Source organism: Rhododendron vialii, chromosome 2a, assembly GCF_030253575.1.
Source record: "Rhododendron vialii isolate Sample 1 chromosome 2a, ASM3025357v1".
Classification (NCBI taxonomy): Eukaryota; Viridiplantae; Streptophyta; class Magnoliopsida; order Ericales; family Ericaceae; genus Rhododendron; species Rhododendron vialii.
In genome coordinates this window covers 9,607,128-9,627,158 of record NC_080558.1, presented here as the reverse complement: position 1 = coordinate 9,627,158, position 20,031 = coordinate 9,607,128, and the positions used below count along the sequence as shown (strand labels likewise).

The following is a 20,031-nucleotide window of genomic DNA, read 5'->3' as shown; positions in this document are numbered from 1 at the left end:
AAAGAAAGAAAAAAAAACTACTTCCTTCATTGCGTGTGTACGAAATATTTAATTTGTTGGAGTATAAATAGAAAGTAGCTATTTTCTTTTTGTAAAATATTGTTCCATACATTTCATGCTCGAGTTTCAGCCTCCCCTCTTATTAAATCCTTGCTCCGTCCCTGCTTTGTTGTATCTTTGAAGTTCACTTTGGACCACAAAAATTGTAGCACCAGCCTAAAGGCTAAAGTACAGAATTACTATATGTTGCGTTAATGAAGAAGAATCGACTTCTTCAGAAAAGGAATCCCAGCTCTCTAGTTAGATTGTGGGTTCCGTGATTAAGTCTTAAGGCCTCCAGTAGTCCACTTACGAAAGCTCAGTGGGGTTTTTCAGGTTCGATTCTTGGGGTCAAATTGCAAGAAAGTAATTTATCATAAATTTTCTAGTCTCAAAGTGAATGGTCTACCTTTGACCGGACTGATGTGAGGAGATTAGTTGACGTGAGCACAAACTTAACACGGACAGCTCTGACCGTCAAAAAGAGAAGAAAAAAAAACCCATAGGAAAGGAAGAGGTGTTTTATTACCAATCACCAGTTTCAACATGAGCACTAAAAACTTAAATTAACGAGGAAGATTATTTAGTGTTCCTGGGACATAGTCACATCTTCCACCACCACATAATCATGTGCGATGTGTGGTGCGTCCTCACATGATTGTGCACCATATGGTGGTGTCCCTCATGTGATTGCATGGTGGTGGAGGAGCCCAAGCACGGTTTGGTGCGTCCTCCTCACATGATTGTGCACCATATGGTGGTGTCCCTCACGTAATTGTACGGTTGTGGAGGAGCCCAAGACACTACGTGACAATGCCCATTGGATAACCTTTAAAATATTTCAGTGGGTTGATGAATGTCCTTTTCAAAGAACAAACTTTATAAGAAGAAAAACAGCCAAGAATTCCAGGAGAAGCTAGAATTTATAAGGGTTTAAAACAACCCAAAGGGCTATTCCAAAGTTGGTATCACCTACTCCATTGAAAAATCCAGCCAGTAGAAACAAAACCTACCACACTAATGTGTGAAACCCACACCTTGAAGCTTCAAACAGCCTCTCAAACATCTTGCCCCACCCATCAAAGCCTTTAATTGGATAAGCATCAATTGTCTCAAGTATTTGGATTTAGGAGGACCATAACCCACTCAAAAGAGAGAAAAAAAAAGACAGTTGATTGATTATTGACAAGAATCACAGTTGCCTAACACTTCATTTTCAAAAGTACAATAGTCTCTCGAGTTTATTAAAGAGAGAGAGAGAGAGAGAGGAGCCAAATCCGGTATCCAATCAACACAAATTTTTACATGGTTGAAGTACTCGACGAGATCTACATAATGAAAATTTTCAATTATCAATGTAGGCCCGGTATGGACCGAAAAAAAAAAAGAGCAACCGAACGGGAAGCTCCTCACATAACTGGAGAGGAGTGATAACTGTATTAATTATTCAGTGCTCTACTGCCCTGGCCAATATGCCAACCCATCTCTACCACTTGTTCCCAGCTAGCAAATTAATGAGTTAAATGCTTAATTTTTGAATTAAAGATAATGCATTGTGAGAAAATGACTTGTCTCGTATAGCAAAAAATAAGTACTTAATAGTAATTAAGAAACTTAGCAGAAAGGGGCAATGAATTTTCTCTACTACCAAACTAGCAGGAGGCCAACATACAAAGGCAGCCACAAATCGGAAGAGGGGGGGGGGGGGGGGGGGAACGAGAGAAATAAAAGTAACAAAATATTTTCTTTCCATTTTTTTAAATAGGCACCATAACCAATGCAGTAAATTCTAAACTGCAGCAGCTACAAGATAAAAAACTCACACACCACCAATACTCAAGACCCTTATTCAAACTCATTTGGTTTTCTTCAACAATGAAGAAACCATTTTTTCCCATTCCAACCACCCACCAACAAACACAAACCCATCACAAAATCTCAAGACAACAAGGGAAAAAAACTGCAATGCTAACTGAAATCAATGTGAAATAAAACCCATCATAGAGTTCCATTGATAAGTTTTCCGAAATATCCTCTCTTAGTACCTGTAGGCAGCCGGCTTGTAAGGACCCTCAACCGGCACGCTAATGTAATCGGCCTGGTCCTTAGTGAGCTTTGTAAGCCTAGCCCCAAGCTTACCAAGATGAAGAGCGGCAACTTTCTCATCAAGGTGCTTAGGCAAAACATAAACCTTCTTCTCATATTTCCCAGAACTCTTCTCCTTCCACAGCTCCAGCTGTGCAATCACCTGGTTCGTGAACGAACAAGACATCACGAAGCTAGGGTGCCCAGTGGCGCAACCTAAGTTCATGAGTCGTCCTTCCGCCAAGACAATGATTCCTGACTTGGTATCCGGGAAAACCCATCGGTCTGTCTGGGGCTTAATTGTAATTCTCTTAACCCCAGGGTAGGTCTCGAGCCCGTGCATGTCAATCTCGTTGTCGAAATGGCCAATGTTGCAAACGATGGCATTGTTCTTCATTTTCCTCATGTGGTCAACCATTATGATGTCCTTGTTGCCAGTGGTGGTGACAAAGATGTCGGCCTCTGAGACCACGTCTTCAAGGGTTAGGACTTGGAGGCCTTCCATGAGGGCCTGAAGGGCACAGATGGGGTCGATTTCTGTCACAATCACGCGAGCTCCAGCTTGTTTCATGGCAGCAGCACAGCCCTTGCCAACATCACCATAGCCGGAGACAACAGCAATCTTGCCTGCAATCATGACATCAGTGGCTCTCATCAGACCATCAGGGAGGGAGTGGCGGCATCCGTATAAGTTGTCAAACTGTTCACATGATGAACGGAGATTGTTACTCAGAATGAATAAATAAATACAAAAGCAGCCCTAAGTTTCAAGACATGAACAGCAGATCACTACCATACCCACTTGTAAATGTATACATAGAAGGGTGTGGGGGTGAGGAAACGTATAGAGATCAAAACAATGTGTATACCTTGCTCTTGGTGACAGAGTCATTGACATTGATAGCAGGGAACAACAAGGTCCCACTAGCCTGCATCTGGTAAAGCCTCTTGACGCCAGTCGTAGTCTCCTCCGAGACTCCCACTAGCCTCTCCTTCATCTTGTGATACTTCTTGGGATCCGTCTTCAAGCCATCACGGATCAAACCCAGAACAAGCTGGAACTCAACATTATCCGTCGAATTCGGATCGGGGATCTTCCCGTTCTTCTCATACTCCTCCTCTGCCTTAACCCCTTCATGAATAAGAAGAGTGGCATCTCCGCCATCATCAACAATCAGATCCGGTCCGCCGCCTGGGCCCCAGTCGAGCGCCCGCTCTGTGCACCACCAGTACTCCTGGAGGGTCTCTCCCTTCCAGGCGAACACAGCAGCTGAGTCGCGAGCGATGGCAGCCGCCGCGTGGTCTTGGGTGGAGAAGATGTTGCAGGAACACCAACGGACCTACAAGGCAATTGGTAAAATGTTACACTGTTACAAACTATACTACATGAAAAGAAACCCATAAATTCCAGCAAATGAATCAGATTAAATCACAGGTTCACTCATGACTCAACCATCTCAGAGCTGATCTGCACTGTAAACGTGTTCATGATGTCTTCCCTTATCGGAGGGGTAAAAAATCAATTTTTGAAGAGCAAAAACAAATTGAAGCAAAACAAAAAAACATATGCAAGAAACCCAATCCTTGATGCTTTTGAACATTTATTTTTCACTACTTTACATGTTTACCCCAAGTTCACCAGCAAAACACTTGCAGATCGGGAAGTCTATGCACACATCTTCCAAACACAACTCAAGACACAGCAGTATCCACAACTGTTCCATGCATATGGACGCATAAATATCAAACGGATCCAAACACAATTATGTCAGGAGTTGTGTTTTAAAGTTGTGTGCGTAGCATTGGTCGTTACAGATCTAGTAGATACAAAGTTACCGCTAAACTAGATGGACTAAAGCCCATGTTTTCACAGATATATCGGCAGGTTGTTCAGCTCACATACATCAAAAAAATACCAGTAGCCTGTAATCATTTAGCGGTGAACGAAATACCAAAATATGTGGGCAACTACTTTTTAAAAAGATATATAACCCCCATTTAAATAAGCGGATTAAGAAGACAATTAATGAAAACAAATAATGACAGCAATAATTAAACCATATCTATTCCAATCAAATTACTCCATTCCTTTTTTTTTTTTTGGCGAAATAATAATTTTATGAACCCCGAAAAGTTTACCAAAAATGTTCCTGAAAAACTAATGATTGAGATTCACTTTGATGTGTGGGAGCCCAACATCCAAGTGAATCTGAACCACTGATTTTTCATTCGGGTCCCTAGCATTGCTGTTGGCGAAATGCTCATTCCAATTACACAAATGCTATGGATACACAAGGAAGTGTAAAGATCAAGACACATTAACCCTGTGGAACTCACGTATACCAAATTTGTGCACTTCTATCTATCTGTGTCCGTGGAGTAGTAATTATTATTACCTCGGCGCCGAGGGCGGTGAGGGTTTCGATGAGGACGGCGGTCTGGATGGTCATGTGGAGGGATCCGGTGATCCTGGCCCCCTTGAACGGCTGGGACGCGCCGAACTCCGCCCGGCACGACATGAGCCCGGGCATTTCGACCTCGGCCAGCTCGATCTCAAGGCGGCCGAAGTCCGCCTGGGACATGTCCTTCACCTTGTACTCCCGCCCACTGGTGGTCTTCTCTACTAGCAAAGCCATGGCTATGGTTACTCTCTCTCTCTCTCTCTCTCTCTCTCTCTCTCTCTCTCTAGATCTGGTAGAAGTAAATTGATTTCTCTCTCTCTCTCTCTAGGGGTAGTGAGAGGGAGTGGCAGTGAGTATAGAAGGGGGAGGAGAGAGATAAATATAGGGTTTTGAAGGGGGAAATGGACGGTCAGGAATGAGCGGATTGGATCTGAGAGAGATTATTGGGTTGGTTGGTGGATCTGGTAAAAGGGGCCCATTGACGTCGGGTTCGGAGGGTGGTGTTGGACCCGGCTTAAGTCGATGGTGATTTGTGTAGGTGCTTATTAAACTCACGTAATTTCTCGTGCGGCCTCGTGCGTGCGGGAACGGAATTATGAGCGCGACGGTAAAAGCATCTTTCGAATATATTTCAGTGTAACGATTTAAAAAGGTGTATGAAGTACTATAGTAAAATTTAGTATAGCGAAGTTCGAGCGCAAGAACACGCCGCGAAAATTGGAAACGTGAAGCGGAGGACGAAAATGTGTTCGATAATTTTTTTTAAAAATCCTAACCCATTAATTTTAATTGGATTTCTTCAAGTACCAATAAGGTTTAATTACGAGAATTAAGGGCGTGTTTGATAGCCGGATTGGGGCTTGGGATGGGACTCCGAAAGTGAAGTGTAATTCAAGAAATGTGTTTGATTGGATTTTTATCCCATGGATTACAAATCCCATGGGAATACCAATCCACCCATTTGATGGGATTAGCCAACCCATGGGGGGGTGTTATTACGAATCCCATCCCCATGGGATTGAGCAAAATCAGTTTAAAAACTCACCTCAATTCCAATCCCTATCCTAATCCTAGCCAAAACAAACATGTTATTTACAATCCCACCTCATTCTCAATTCCAATCCCAATCCTAATCATGTGCAAAGCAAACATGAATAAATTATTTATCCCCTCATTAATAATCCCACCTCATTCTCAATCCCAATCCTAATCCCACCTCATTACGAATCCCCCTAAAACGAAATCTGCAATCAAACACGCCCTAAAGGACACCCCGGCTCAACTCGAGACCAAATTAAAATTTGAATTAAGGCAATCAATTTTAAGTTGGCAAGGATCTTTGGTCTTGTTCGTTTATCATATTTACTTTGTGTTAACTTTGTTTTTCAATCATTGCCCTATATCTTTCTTCAATCATTATCTTATTTCTTCAATTATTAATTTCATTTCTCTCTCTATCTCTCTCCACTTATTTCCCCTCTCTCCAATCATTACTCTATTTCTCTCTCCATCCACTATCAAAACTAAAATATCCAAATGTGCTAAACGAACAAGGCCTTTGTCTTGTCATTGCATCCTCTCCATGCATTTTCTCACTCAGGAATTCTAAGGCCTTGTTTGGTAATCATATCTTACGTTGTTAACCGTAAACATACGCAAGACACTAATAAAATACAGTACTGACATAAGGTAACTAAGCTACATTCTTTTAAACTTACAAGTCTGAAACTTATTTCGATATTTTTTATTTTACGTAACTTTTTGTTTAGTTTTTCGACGTAATTTAAGGGATTAATCGTTCGTCCCAACGAGGCGAATTGAAAAAGTAAAAAAATATGGACCAATGTTAAAAAAATTCGAATAAGACGGCACTTAAACTCCAAAAGACAGCTATTTGATACTTTTTGTGACTTTAGTGAACTTTTTCTTACTTTTGGTCATAATTTTGAACTTTTTAGACTCCTCTCATCAGGACGGATGATTAATCCAAACAAAAGACACGTGACTCTAACAAAATTCAAAAAAAACGAACAAAACACTCTAAAACGAATAAATAAGTTAGGTTTAGAAGAACCCAGCCTAAATGGGAAATGAACACATTCCCGGCACATGATTATGGACAAAACGATCAAAATCTCCGGTTGCCGGTTGCCTAAATAAATTGAATTGTTTTTTACCTATTTAAAAAACAAAACTCAGTTTTCTTTATTATTTCTGGGGTGGTTGGTGAGGATTTGGTGGGGGAATTTAGCAAAAACCACTTCAATACAAAATACCATCCAAATTTCAGCCTTTAATATATTGATGATTTTATGCTCAGATATGGCCCAATGAGATATTGGTCAATTAATATATAGTAATAAAAATGAGACTAGTTGTATTATATTCACAAGCAAAGGTGTCAAAGTCAGGGTTTGGTGTGGCCAAAAGTACCAAATTGCCCCCACCAACCCACATGCATATTGCTTTTTTCTAAACCAATATTTCCTAACCCTTACCAACTCCCACCACCCCACCAACAAATATCTCATTTTATTAGTGTAAACATTCACCACTTGATCTCCACAAGGGGTAAAGCCTATTGCATTGGGAGGCGATTTAATGCATTTTGTGGACCCCATAGATCTTATTATTGTAATGAGCAGTTGATCATCTTGTAATTACTAAGTTGATAAGGTAAAGTCATAGATCAATCAGATATCATTAGGTTTTTGATCGAACAATGTTTGTTGTTGCATAAGAAATGAATTGGTCAGTGTAATTCTAAAGCAGAATTGTAACAACAGTAGCTTGATCGCGTGTTATTAAAATTCTATTAACTTGATTTTTGATAATAAAAAAAAACAATACCGGAGCACATTCCTAATGCATTTACTTGTTAACGTATTGGCGCTCCGACGTTGATTATTGCTTGCAGCCTCATTCTTTTTTCCTTTTAAATTTTTAGGTGTTCGAATAAATTCACATGCATCTTTATAACTTCTTTTTTTTGTTTCGATCAACAAATAATAAAGAAGGGATAATACATATATATATATATATATATATATATATATATATATTTAGAGAGAGAGAGAGAGAGAGAGAGAGAGAGAGAGAGAGAGAGAACCAATATAGTTTTATTTTAAAGATGATTCTTTTTGTAATAGGTATGCTTTGGGAAAACACAAGTACAACCGCTAAAAAATACTGTATTATTATTCTAATTTCCGATATAATAGGAATATAGGATTTTATTCTTACGTCCTTGAGAAATTTAGATCCAAAGACATAAGTTGAATCTCACCCAGATAAAATTTAATAAAAAAGACCACCTTCCTGTTATAAGGTACTGTAGAATCCACCAACCTCTTGATCTTTCTTAAGCCACAAAATTTGTACAGGAAACAGTCAACGACAAGAAATGGAATAATGCACAATATCGAAAAAAGAAAAAAGAAAAAGAAAAGAAGAGAAATGGAAAATACTCCAACACATCACTAATAACACCAACCCCCTTAAGCTTTGGAGAGAATACCTTTGAAGGGTACAATCTATTTGGATATGTTTTGTTAGTAAAGGCAAAATGGATCTACACATCCATCAAAAAAATTGATATGAATCTTAATTTTTTTTCCCTCGTTAAATTCTTCAATCCAAATGGATTCCTAGTATATGTTCATCATTTCAAACATCTTTTCTTCTTCCAACTACTGATAGGAATTCATTTTCTCACCAAATTCCTCTTCCAAACATATCGTTTTTCTTGAGACAAGATTCATTTTCTCACCAAATCCCTCGTCCAAACATATCGTTTTTCTTAAGACAAGAAAAGATGCTATACGCATTCATGACTTCTTATGTCCTTTGTTCATCTAAACAATTGATGAAATCATGAACTTGAAAGCTAGCCCAAGTGGATGTGTGCTTGTTCCAAGTTCATGTAATCTTACGTTTAATTTCTCTTAACCCTAGTAACATATTAACATATATTATATAAATATGTTCTTTGTCTTCCCTTAAAAATTGATATTATTCTTCTTCTTTTTCCCATCAAATTCCTCCATCTAAACAGCCAATCACTTTCGAAACGCCGTCCAACACCATCAATACAAGGAACATCATGCCTAGTGTGGTTGATTCGTTACTCTCCTTTTCGAGAGAAAAGATTCCGACCTCGAGTCCTCATGGAGAAGTTGTTCGACTCCAATTGTAACCCCTAACCTCTCCTAACATCCTATCGGCAAAAAATAAAAAACACCATTCGTACAATTCACACACAATAGCAGAACTCAAGGAAAATATTACCATAGTACCCACAAGTATCTCATCCGAAAGCTCAGGAGAAACCACTGCAATTAATCCCCCAACAAACCCCAAGGGCTATAACTGTAATTTAAAACCCCCAATCCCCTGCTTTTAAACACCACTCCCTCACTCCAACCGCTCCACCACATATCTCTCTCTCCTCTCTCTCTCCTTCCAATTTAGCATTGTTGGAGGAACAAGATCTAAACAGTAATTCATTACAAGATCCACACCTCCTCTCTCTCTCTCTCTCTCTCTCTCTCTCTCTCTCTCTTAGACGCTTGCTTGTCTCTTGTTTCTCTCTCTAGATATGGAACCCGTCTCCGACTGGGGCCACACCCCGCTCCACACCGTCGACCCGGAGATCCACGACCTCATCGAGAAGGAGAAGCGGCGCCAGTCCCGGGGGATCGAGCTCATCGCGTCGGAGAACTTCACCTCCTTCGCGGTGATCGAGGCCCTGGGCAGCGCCCTCACCAACAAGTACTCCGAGGGCATGCCCGGCAACCGCTACTACGGCGGCAACGAGTTCATCGACCAGATCGAGAACCTCTGCCGCAGCCGCGCCCTCAAGGCATACCGACTGGACCCCACCAGGTGGGGCGTCAATGTGCAGCCCTACTCGGGCAGCCCGGCCAACTTCGCGGCGTACACGGCCGTGCTCGAGCCCCACGATAGGATCATGGGGCTCGATTTGCCGTCCGGGGGCCACTTGACTCATGGGTAATGTTTGGAAACTTGGGTTGTTTCTTCGTAATTTTTTTCTTAAATTTTAATGACCAGTTGTTGGCTAGCTTCCGCTCACCTTGACTAATCTTTGGATGATTTGCTTTTGCTAGACGAAATGACGTGGGATTTCGTTTTTTTATAACCAGGTGTCCAGTGTCAGCTTACGCTCATCTCAAACGAATAATCCTGGATGTTTTTCGTTAGAAGAAATGATTTGTTTAGGTGGTTTTTCATTCACAGTCGATTAGGATCGAGTATTTTGGTTTAAAAAAGGAAAGAAAGGATTAGACTGTCGCACTGAATCATTCAGAATTGAATGATTTGGTGAGAAATGGAGAGAAAAATGAAAAAAATTTATCGGCCCCTTTCGGAGAGCCCCATTGGATTTTGAGAAAGAGTGTGATAAGAAAGGGGAAGGAGCCAATGAAAAGATATCATTTTTGTAGACTCTTACCATTTCTCATCAAATTGCTTAATCCAAGTGAGTGATTTCACGAGAAACTCCAGTCCGGTCTTTTGTTTTCTTATCAAATCCGTCAATCAAGGGGGTTGATGGCTGAAGGAATCTTTTTTGCGTATTTCAATTTATTCAAAAATGGGATCTGGGAAAATGAAAGAATAATGTTACTGACAGAGATGAATGTGAACGGATCTGGACGTGTCCATAACCGTGACATCCTACGGTTATGAATGCATCTATGTTCAAAAATGTGCACGCCCATCGATGTCCCGTAGCATTTTTTGAAATGAAATGATTTGTTTCTGTGCCTATTCAGTTTTTAAGGAATTAATTAGGTGCAGTTACTAGGGTCTTTACAGAAAATGTGATTAGAAATTAAATACCCAGGAATCTAATGCCTGAAGTAGACTTATTCTGGTATTTTAGTTTATTCAAGGATAGTGTCCGAGGGATGTTTTTATAGAAATTTATGGACTGAGCCTGAAATCTAATATTATTATTGAGGAGCCTAGAAATAGGGATTAGTTGGATCTGGAACCACATTCATTTTCCTTTCCAGCCATCCAAAATGGGCCAAATGTATGAGTATATTCGTAATTGCCGAGAGAGATTATCTAGGAAGAGTTTATGAGGATATTTAGAAAACAAAAAAAATTAGGGAGGGAGGAAGAATTTCTTTGGAAGGTTTCTAAACTTGATATAAATATATATATTTCTCATAATTTACGGACAAATCAGTTCATGAGTCTTCATATTCTCGATATGGATGGATGTTAATACTGAATTAATAATGCATGTTAATTCCAAAGTTGAAATCTTGGAACCGATACACAGCTTTTGAACTATAGAGGAGCATCGAGTTTTGGCTAAATGCATCTGCTAGATCTTTACTAGGCTCTTATGTCTGTATATTATTATTTCTTTGCAATGAGAATCATCATTATTTTCTCTAATGTGGCTGACCATTGTTTGTACAGGTATTATACCTCTGGTGGGAAAAAGATCTCTGCCACCTCGATTTACTTTGAGAGCTTGCCATATAAGGTGAATTCAATCACTGGGTATATCGATTATGAGAAGTTGGAAGAGAAGGCAATGGATTTCAGACCCAAGTTGATCATTTGTGGAGGGAGTGCATACCCCAGGGATTGGGATTACGCAAGGTTTAGATCAATTGCGGATAAGGTGGGGGCGTTGTTGCTCTGTGACATGGCTCACATCAGTGGCCTTGTGGCTGCTCAGGTACATTTCTTGTTGATTTATGAATCTGATTGCTGCTCTGCCACGTTTGGTTTTACAGTCCACTAATGTTCTTTTGGTATTTTTTATCTATGTCTGGGTTTCGGTAGATGTTTGCATGCTGTTGATTTGTGTCATAGGGTCTCAGCTAAAGTGGCTTTGGTTATTTACAGCGGGCTGAATTGCTTAAGTTCTGGTCTGGGTTTTTGTTGGGTCTATTTGGTCTTTTTGTGGTTTGGGTGTAGAACGTTTTTTCTGTAGTTCTGTTTTTGTCTTTCTATTTGCCAGTTCTAAATTTGACGTGTCAAAGATTTTCGATTTTGGAATTCTTCTTTCAGCTTTTAACTATTGAGGCTCACAATTTAGGTTTCAATTTGCTTCTACCAGTAGTGCTTGGTGTGTTTGACATTGATTGGCAGTGCCTACTCAACGACTATACAGTTAAAACATTTGAAGTAGCTTAATTGGTGCTTAAATGAATTGTGGGTGGAATTTTTATATTTTCTATCATTATGGATTGCTTTGTCTGTAGTAATCTTACTCTTTTGGAACATGTTCCCAATAGGATTGTGGAGCATAAAAAATTCTACTTGATGATCCCAAATGTCTTGTCCATCCGTTAGGATTTCTGGTTTTCACCCGGGAGCCTCAGGATCATCCTGGTAACAGAAGACATTCCTTTAGTTAGAAGGAAAAGTCATTGTAACTTTATAATGGGAATAAATACGAGGTCTAGGCCAGCAGAAATTTTCTAACTTATTTCACTTTTGTACTATGTGAAGATTATTTCCACCTCAATTTTCCTTTCTGGATATGGAGTTAATGAGTCGAGTATATAGTTGATTAATAACCACCGTTAAATGATATCCGAATACATTTCCATGCAAATCATGAGACTTGCAATTCGTAATGTTCGCTTGTTCATCTTTGTGACGGGTTTTAGTGTACTGGCTATTGACCCAGATCCTATTTTTATTCAAGCAGTCTGGTAAATATTGGCAAAATTTTCCTGTTCGTGTAGGAAGCTGCAGATCCCTTTGAGTACTGTGACATTGTCACAACCACAACCCACAAGAGCCTGAGGGGTCCTAGGGCTGGTATGATCTTCTACCGCAAGGGTCCTAAACCGGCCAAGAAAGGCCAACCAGAAGGTGCAGTTTATGACTTTGAAGACAAGATCAATTTTGCTGTTTTCCCCGCTCTACAGGGTGGACCCCACAATCACCAGATCGGTGCTTTGGCTGTTGCTCTGAAACAGGCCATGTCTCCTGGGTTCAAGGCTTATGCTAAGCAAGTGAAGGCGAATGCAGTTGCCCTTGGAAACTACCTGATGAGCAAAGGCTACAAGCTCGTCACCGAAGGGACTGAGAACCACCTCGTTCTGTGGGATCTTCGCCCTCTGGGGTTGACTGGTAAAAAGACTGGATGCACATTTTTTTATTTGAGGTGTTTGGGATGTCGATAACTTCAACCTTTTTGGGGCGTATTTTCATCTCAATTAGATTTTTGTGGCTTCTTGGTAAAATAAATTTATTACTTGTTTGATCGTGAAAAATGGGATTAATTTTTTCTCAAATCTTGAAGTTCATTTTAAACACTTAACTGATTTTTGTTGGCGTGAAGTATTAGAGATGTAAGAAATGTCATGCAAGAAAAATGGCTTATTTAAGGGATGGCAAATGAAGACTTTATGAGAATATAGATCTCTATTGGTGGAATCTAATTACTTGTTGCTGTTGTTGTGGTTGTAGGAAATAAGGTTGAGAAGCTCTGTGACCTATGCAACATAACTGTAAACAAGAATGCTGTGTTTGGTGACAGTAGTGCCTTGTCCCCTGGTGGTGTACGAATTGGTAAGACCTGTTATATGGACTGAATAATACTTTGTGGACATTAAGTTGAAGTAACCTCTATAATGTGACAATAGAATAATCCAAACCCTTGTGTCGGGCACCTGGCCCACTCCTTGTATAATTGTTCTTCACGATGTAATTATATGGATATTTTGTTGCGCAAAAGAAATGAGAGTGTCTGTTTACAGGTACTCCGGCTATGACTTCGAGAGGGTTGGTTGAGAAGGACTTCGAGCAGATTGCAGAGTTTCTCCACCGTTCTGTGACCGTCACTTTGAAGATTCAGAAGGAGCATGGAAAGCTCTTGAAGGATTTCAACAAGGGCCTTGTGAACAACAAGGACATCGAAGAACTCAAGGCTGACGTGGACAAGTTCTCTTCCTCATTTGACATGCCCGGTTTCTTGACTTCCGAGATGAAGTACAAGGATTAGGTTTGCCACCGTTAATAGTTCCCCATTTTATTATGTTTCCGGGTTTGAATCATTGAAAGTTTTCTTCGCAAGTAGCGTCTTCATTCAAAGTCTGCTTAGGTGAAAAATAATATTGGTTGCTTTGTGCTTGGTTTTTCTAGCAGTCCGAGGGTAGTTTGTATTCAAGTTACGAGTTTCAGGGAAAAAAAATACACATCTGGTGTCCTGCTGTCCGTCTTCATTGCAATAAGTTATGAAAAGTTTTCGATTTCTTTGGGTTCTCCATCTTCTTTGTTTGTTTTTTGCGAGATGTGTAACAGTATTGCAAATCCTTTGAACCCTAGTCGTGATGGAGGCAGATTTAGTCTTGCAGGCTTACACACATGCAAAAGAATTTCCTCAATGCGTTCTTTCTTCCTATTTGATTGTTCTTTTAGAATTTGTTTGACATCTTGTCAAAAAAAAAAACTGCGAACGAAAAATTACGTTGTTTCGTTTTTGTTTAGTGTAGCGACCCGGATAATTATTTCATGGAAAATACGTCAATATTAAATGTGGCATTGGGGGTAATGTGTAATTAGTTTGGGGTTGGGGCCAATGTGTAAGAGAGGGAAAATATGTATATATGTATAGGGGTGGGGTGGAAATCAAAACAAAAACAAAAAAAATCAAAACATCTCTCCCCCTCTCTCTCACGTCTCCCTCTCTCTCTTTACCCCTCTTCTCCAAACTTCATCTCCCACAATTCCTCCACAAAACCCACATCAAAAACCTTCAATCCTTGCTCCTCCAAGCTTTAATTTCGTGGGTCTAGCTCGGTGGGAGTTGGTTCGCCTCGGTTTCGGAGTATTTCAAGATCTAGGGCTCGATTGGCTCGGGGGAAGTTCATACGACCTTGAGGTAGGGATTTCTTACGCTTGTTATGTGTTTATATGTTGATTATGTTGACAAATCGTGCTTAAAATCGTTGTTTGAAGCTATCCCTGTCAATTCCGAAAATCTGCAGAACAGGGTCTTCGGTTTTTGGGGTTTTACGCCTTCTTAAGCTCAGAATTGAATTTTGGTTTCTTCATATGAAATAGAGTAGACTTAAAGCCCGTTCTAATGCCGCTAGAATCACTCAAAACCGTTGAGAATTGAATTAATGGTGGATTTTAGAAATCAGGTCACAAATCTGTCACGTTTTTACTCGACAGATTCGTGTTGCTTCAGTAAATGCTTGTTTAGCCAGATTTTGAGTGCGAATCTAACTAGGGTTCCTTTGTATCTTTTGTACTTTGTTCAATTGCGCAACTATCGGGACTGGAATCACTCAAAAGTATTAAGAATTTGATTTATAGTGATTTTTAGAAGATTGTCCTGCAAATTTGAAAATCTGGGCAGCTTATAGAGCTGCGTTCTTTTCATCGCTGGTCATGGTTAAACGACTCTATTGGTTATGGATCCTTATGGGTTTTAAAGATTGGTAAGTTGGTGATATTTTGGCGTTGGAATCATTGAAAGATATTGAGTATGCAATTTTTTATGATGTTGTATAATCGTTTTAACTCGATAATGGGTGTGAGATTGATTATGGATGGATTGTGCATAATGAAGGATGTTTATGGAACTATGACTCGAGTGTTATGGCTACGTGTGATATCGAATTTTGTATGCATCATGGTGTGGCATGTCATAGCATATGGACAATAGATGGAGTCGTATCCAACTTCGGATGTCGACGAAGGTTACGAGGCCTAACACTGTCCGGAATGTGGAGTCGCATCCATTTCGTGGGATGTCGATGAGGGTTACGGAGCCCAACACCGCCCGGAATTCACGTCAATATGGACGGAGCCCGGTTCACCTTCTTGGTGGGACCTTGGCGAGGGTTACGGGACCCAACAGTACCAATATGGACGGAGCCCGGTTCACCTTCTTGGTGGGACCTTGGCGAGGGTTACGGGACCCAACACCGCCCGGAATTCACGTCAATATGGACGGAGCCCAGTTCACCTTCTTGGTGGGACCTTGGCGAGGGTTACGGGACCCAACACCGCCCGGAATTCACGTCAATATGGACAGAGCCCGGTTCACCTTCTTGGTGGGACCTTGGCAAGGGTTACGGGGCCCAACATTGCCCGGTGCATTGCTTTGCATCACATATCACGCATTGTTGATTGGTTGGGCTAGACATATGACCTGTGTTGCTTGAGAAATGAAAAGAGAGATAAAGTTGTTAATTTAATGTTTGGCTTGTCATTCGACTTTGAATTGTATCTTGGATTACTATCCTTCCTCATTAAGCCTCTTGTTTGGTAATTGAATATAACATGTTTTCATGTTTTTCATTTCAAGATTTCTCTACGAGCTAGTGAGCTCACCCTTCCTTAACATTTTCAGGTACAAATCAAGGAAACTGGTTCTTGTTGCATGGAGTGTATGCCTGCAAAGAAAAGGCATCTTTTGTGAACTTATTGGACGGTTATTTATACATCTACACTTATAGTCTTTTGGGAATTGTGTAGATGGCTCTGTAACCGTATTTTGACGTTTACTTTTGACATTGGAAGAATGTAATTAACTTTGTTATTTCCACCCGTTAACCTTGATACTTGAATTTTCTCCAACTTATGCTAAACTCAAAGGATCTTTTGGTCATATTATTATTATTTTTATTTGTTAATTAGTATCTTTTTTTGAAGATATGTTTAAAAAGCAGGGCGTGACATTTAGTATCACATTCTCAGCAGAAATGCATAATCTTTTGACAATTTATGAAAACTGTGTTATTTTAAACAAATTCAAAATGCGAACTGTAAAATAATAGTTTTCGAAGAACAATTTCAGAAATCAGATGTGAAAAGTTATGACTATAAATCGAAAAATGGTAATCATCAAATACTAGTAATATTTATCTAAAAGTACATCTCCGACAATTTGGTGATTTTAAAGACGAACAATCCTTGGATCTAGTTTTCCTGCTCTGGCCATTCCAGATTCTGGTCCAGAGGATACTGATTTGATAACTTCTTTCTGATGTGCACTATCTTGAAAGGGTTCGGATCAAAAAAAAAAAAAAAAGGGTTCGGCTCCTCTTTTAGGGGTACCGTCTGACCTTCTTGAATTGAAATTATTTATTGTTTTAACATTATTCCAAAACATCAACCAAGAAAAAATCATTTCGATCGCACATTAAATATGATTTTGGGTATGCATGTATCACTGAAAAAATAGATTGGCCCACTAGATCGAAGCCTATTTATCTAAGATAAGTGTGACGAACATGTGTGGGCGTCCAACAAAAGTGAATTTTGAGGGCGTCCAACAAAAGTGAATTTTGACATGAGATAACTATTATTTTCGGGAAGTTTTTAAAATTGAACAGTGTCAATCAGTGAAGTGAGAATAGAACCAAAAAAAATCAAAAAATCAAAACTGGGCGATCCAAACATAGCATTAGGCATAAAAAGAAAACATTCAGCATAACTAGTAACATCGTAAACATTATAGTACAAGTTAACTGGCTCAGGTCCTTGATAATTCCAGATACGTTTAATCAAGAATCTGGCTATACATCAGAGGACTGGAAACCAACTCACAAAGACCAAATTCGAAAGAGCCAAAAGTATAAAACAGGAAAACAAAAGAAAACATGAGTAGAAAGAAAATGAAAACACTTGCAATAGTTACTTTCAGGATACAACAAAACGTCAATGTCGACAGCTTCTTGGAACTGTCGCGCTGCTGCTCTCAACGATTAACGACCTCCATTGTGTCAAAATCATGTGATGGACTTCACTCGAATATTTCCTGGGCTTCGATTATGCTGTGCTGACTGGAAAATCGAGCTAGAATTAGCATATAAGAGCAAAATATACTTCCTCTACCCGACTTTGTTTGTCCATTTTCGGTAGTCATACCCTTTGATCAGATCACCAAATAATTAATTTCCGCAGATAACTTGGAACTTTTTCACCGATCAAAAGGTTTCAATTAGTTCTTTGGAGATGAAGCTCTCAAAATCAGTTTGAAAAATAAAATAGACGATATAGACAATTTATTGAGATGTACAGAATATGTGCAACAAGGCAAAGTGGCCGCCGAGAATAAAAAATTGAAATTCAAAAGAAACTAGAATGAGAAATCAAGCTAAACAATCATGTGCTTACTGGTCATCTTTCGTGACTCGATAATATCTTTCTGCATGCTGCCGTTGACCAATAAGTTGAGCGAATCGCTCATCGTGAGTAATAACTATCAGTTGAAAATTTTCTTGGCCTTTTCTATCCTCCATGATTCTGGAAAAATGGGTAGAATCAGAGAGAATTTGCAAATCTTCTCCTAAGAGAGAGACTCTCAAGTAATTTTATGAACTTTCATACCTCAGAAGAGCTGCAGCCAAACTCTCAGCATTGGGGCCATCTAAGTTTGTAGTTGGTTCATCAAGTGCAAGTATTCCACAGTTGAGGCAAAAAGTCTCGGCCAATGCCAACCGTATAATTAGTGAAGCGAGGACCTGAATCAAGATCCAACGATGTTTAGAACAGAAAGAAAAGCGAAAAAGTGCAGACAATTTTTCAGGGCATCTTGAAATATAAATACAATGTCTCCAAATAATGAGTCAAAATGGAAACAAGACAAGAAATTGAATGGGTGCAAAGCCCAGTATCCAAGGTGTCTTAACATGTGAAGACAATGTTCATGAACAAAGACAATGTTTCAGGGCATCTTGAAACATGAAAACGTTTCCAGGTGATAACTGACCTTTTGGCCAGCACTACACCTGCCTCGCATTTCTAGCTCTGCATTGCCAGTTTGCATTAGGACCTACAGAAGACACCATTATAAGAATTTGCCCAAGAAAACCAACAAAAAACCAAAATCTAAAACGAAGGAATCATATTATCACCCTGTAGCTGTAAGATCGAGTCCCAGCACCTTCTGAATCTGAATGAATGAATATGTAATCTATATCCTGTCCCCTGTACGTTTGCTGCCACAACTCCCTTATAATCTTATTGATTTCTTCCATTTTCATTGTGTGGAAGCGCATGAGTGCTCTGAAAGAGAACAGACAATTCAACACAATTGAGATACATTAACTCGGCATATGACCATAAAGGAACCTACGATATTCCAGGAAGGAGAAATGCCATTTCAGACCTACAACCTATTTCATCCAACTAAGTTGACCATCGATTTCATGTTTCGTCAATCTGGGTTAACACCCACACGCACAATGTTGTCTCATTAGTAAAAGCAACGTAACCTAAAACACTACTTATGGTCATTAATTTTTAATACATACTCTCCCCGTCCAAATTTGTTTGTCAATTTCCACTATTTTAGACATCACAAAGACCATCCATAAGTTACAGTACAAGTTATCATTTCTCCTTGCAATTTTGTAAACTCCGTCCAATTGATTGGCGAAAGGTTTTGAAACATTTTCCACAAAAGTACATCATTTGTTGACCCGATTAAGGGGAACGATAGCCAATTAGAGACAAGAAAATTGGGACAATTTAAGATAAGACAGGAAGTGCAGTACTGTAACTAAAACGTGTCAAATAATGTCGGCTAACATTAACTCCACGAGGAAGCAAACAAAAGGAGAGTATAAGCATAAATATGAGGCCAGCTTACTTGTCAAGGGCATTGTAATATCTGTCCAGGTCCTTGTTTGCCATCTCAGTTGTCTGTTGCAAAAGTCTATTGAGTTAATCATACAATGTAAAGTTTTAACAGATTGAATAATGAGGCAATAAGAAAAAGGTTTCACCTTGAGCTGGATTAGCTGATCATAATACCGTTTGTCAATGTCCTTGTATTGTGCTTGTTTAAGATCAACTTTATTCTTAGAAACATTGCTCTGATATACAGACATTGTACCTTTGCACCTGTTTAACTACAAAACATCACAAGTTATCCATTATTTCCTTGCATTTTGCAATAAGCGCCTGGAAATATTTGATACAACCAAAGGTAGAAGGAAAATTTAAATATTCAAGTTAAGGGGAAAAAGTTTTGACAGCATTATTCAACAATTTCCAAGTTAAAGTGACCACTTTGAAACCACATATTTCATCTTAAGTATTAATATCTTAAATTACTGCTTTCATAACTACACTATGATAACAAATTTCTCACAACATTTGCAAATGAAACCAGTTGGTTTGTAAAATCAAAAACAATTCCAAATAAATCAATATAAAAAGACAAAATACCTTTCCATTTCCTTTCTATTTTGGGCTCATATATACTACGCCTTTAGATTATTAGTTCCTATTTTCTGAAGAAAAAGAAAAGGAAGTGAGATTCAAATTGTTGCTGAATTAAGGTAGCTGGAGAAAACCTAACAGAAGGACAACAGAAATACTTGTCTAGTGATTTGATTTTCACAAACATTGCTGCTTAAATTAGTAATCTTATCCAGCATTTTGTTGCTTGTGTAATAATTTCCATATCAAATTAACATCGCAAGGAAAATGTGTTATCCTGAATGTTGTACCAATTTGTGGTGGATGCATGAGGTGAGACACA

At 39.3% G+C, this 20,031-nt stretch overlaps 3 protein-coding genes and 1 long non-coding RNA gene across 5 annotated transcripts in view; 2 read left to right on the top strand and 2 right to left on the bottom strand.

The window, feature by feature from the left end:
- Nucleotides 1-1,770: 1,770 nt before the first annotated feature.
- The window catches only part of LOC131316114 (adenosylhomocysteinase), a 27,911-nt gene continuing 9,650 nt past the window's right edge, over nt 1,771-20,031 (bottom strand). Inside the window, exons 1-4 of one of the 2 annotated variants that reach the window (XM_058345394.1) lie at nt 4,812-4,827; nt 4,521-4,779; nt 2,994-3,464; nt 1,771-2,824 (exon numbers count right to left, since the gene is read on the bottom strand). In XM_058345394.1, coding sequence (XP_058201377.1) covers nt 2,078-2,824; nt 2,994-3,464; nt 4,521-4,760 — 1,458 coding nt within the window. In that variant the 5' untranslated portion in view covers nt 4,761-4,779; nt 4,812-4,827 and the 3' untranslated portion in view covers nt 1,771-2,077. Of the gene's footprint in view, nt 2,825-2,993; nt 3,465-4,520; nt 4,786-4,811; nt 4,828-20,031 lie in introns of those variants that run through there. The other variant, XM_058345393.1, reaches the window with a different exon arrangement.
- Nucleotides 8,939-13,789, top strand: LOC131316115 (serine hydroxymethyltransferase 4). Its single transcript, XM_058345395.1, has 5 exons — nt 8,939-9,536; nt 10,980-11,244; nt 12,263-12,653; nt 12,993-13,094; nt 13,283-13,789. Exons 1-5 carry the CDS (start codon nt 9,124-9,126, stop codon nt 13,525-13,527), a joined length of 1,416 nt encoding a protein of 471 aa, XP_058201378.1. The 5' UTR covers nt 8,939-9,123; the 3' UTR covers nt 13,528-13,789.
- LOC131316116 (uncharacterized) lies at nt 14,145-16,146 on the top strand. Its single transcript, XR_009197008.1, has 2 exons — nt 14,145-14,406; nt 15,889-16,146. It is a non-coding gene; the product is annotated as an uncharacterized LOC131316116 (long non-coding RNA).
- LOC131316113 (DNA repair protein RAD50) overlaps nt 16,945-20,031 on the bottom strand; it is an 18,084-nt gene continuing 14,997 nt past the window's right edge. Inside the window, exons 21-27 of the mRNA XM_058345392.1 lie at nt 19,271-19,396; nt 19,135-19,187; nt 18,398-18,548; nt 18,253-18,315; nt 17,871-18,004; nt 17,658-17,786; nt 16,945-17,323 (exon numbers count right to left, since the gene is read on the bottom strand). Coding sequence (XP_058201375.1) covers nt 17,284-17,323; nt 17,658-17,786; nt 17,871-18,004; nt 18,253-18,315; nt 18,398-18,548; nt 19,135-19,187; nt 19,271-19,396 — 696 coding nt within the window. The 3' untranslated portion in view covers nt 16,945-17,283. The remainder of the gene's footprint in view (nt 17,324-17,657; nt 17,787-17,870; nt 18,005-18,252; nt 18,316-18,397; nt 18,549-19,134; nt 19,188-19,270; nt 19,397-20,031) is intronic.

What these genes read in the sequence shown, in the direction of transcription:
- LOC131316115 (XM_058345395.1), top strand. Translation starts at nt 9,124, where the DNA reads ATGGAACCCGTCTCCGACTGGGGCCACACCCCGCTCCACACCGTCGAC. An exon ending in TCGCCCTCTGGGGTTGACTG is followed by an intron (nt 12,654 to 12,992) that starts GTAAAAAGACTG and finishes TTGTGGTTGTAG; the next exon opens with GAAATAAGGTTGAGAAGCTC. An exon ending in CCCTGGTGGTGTACGAATTG is followed by an intron (nt 13,095 to 13,282) that starts GTAAGACCTGTT and finishes GTCTGTTTACAG; the next exon opens with GTACTCCGGCTATGACTTCG.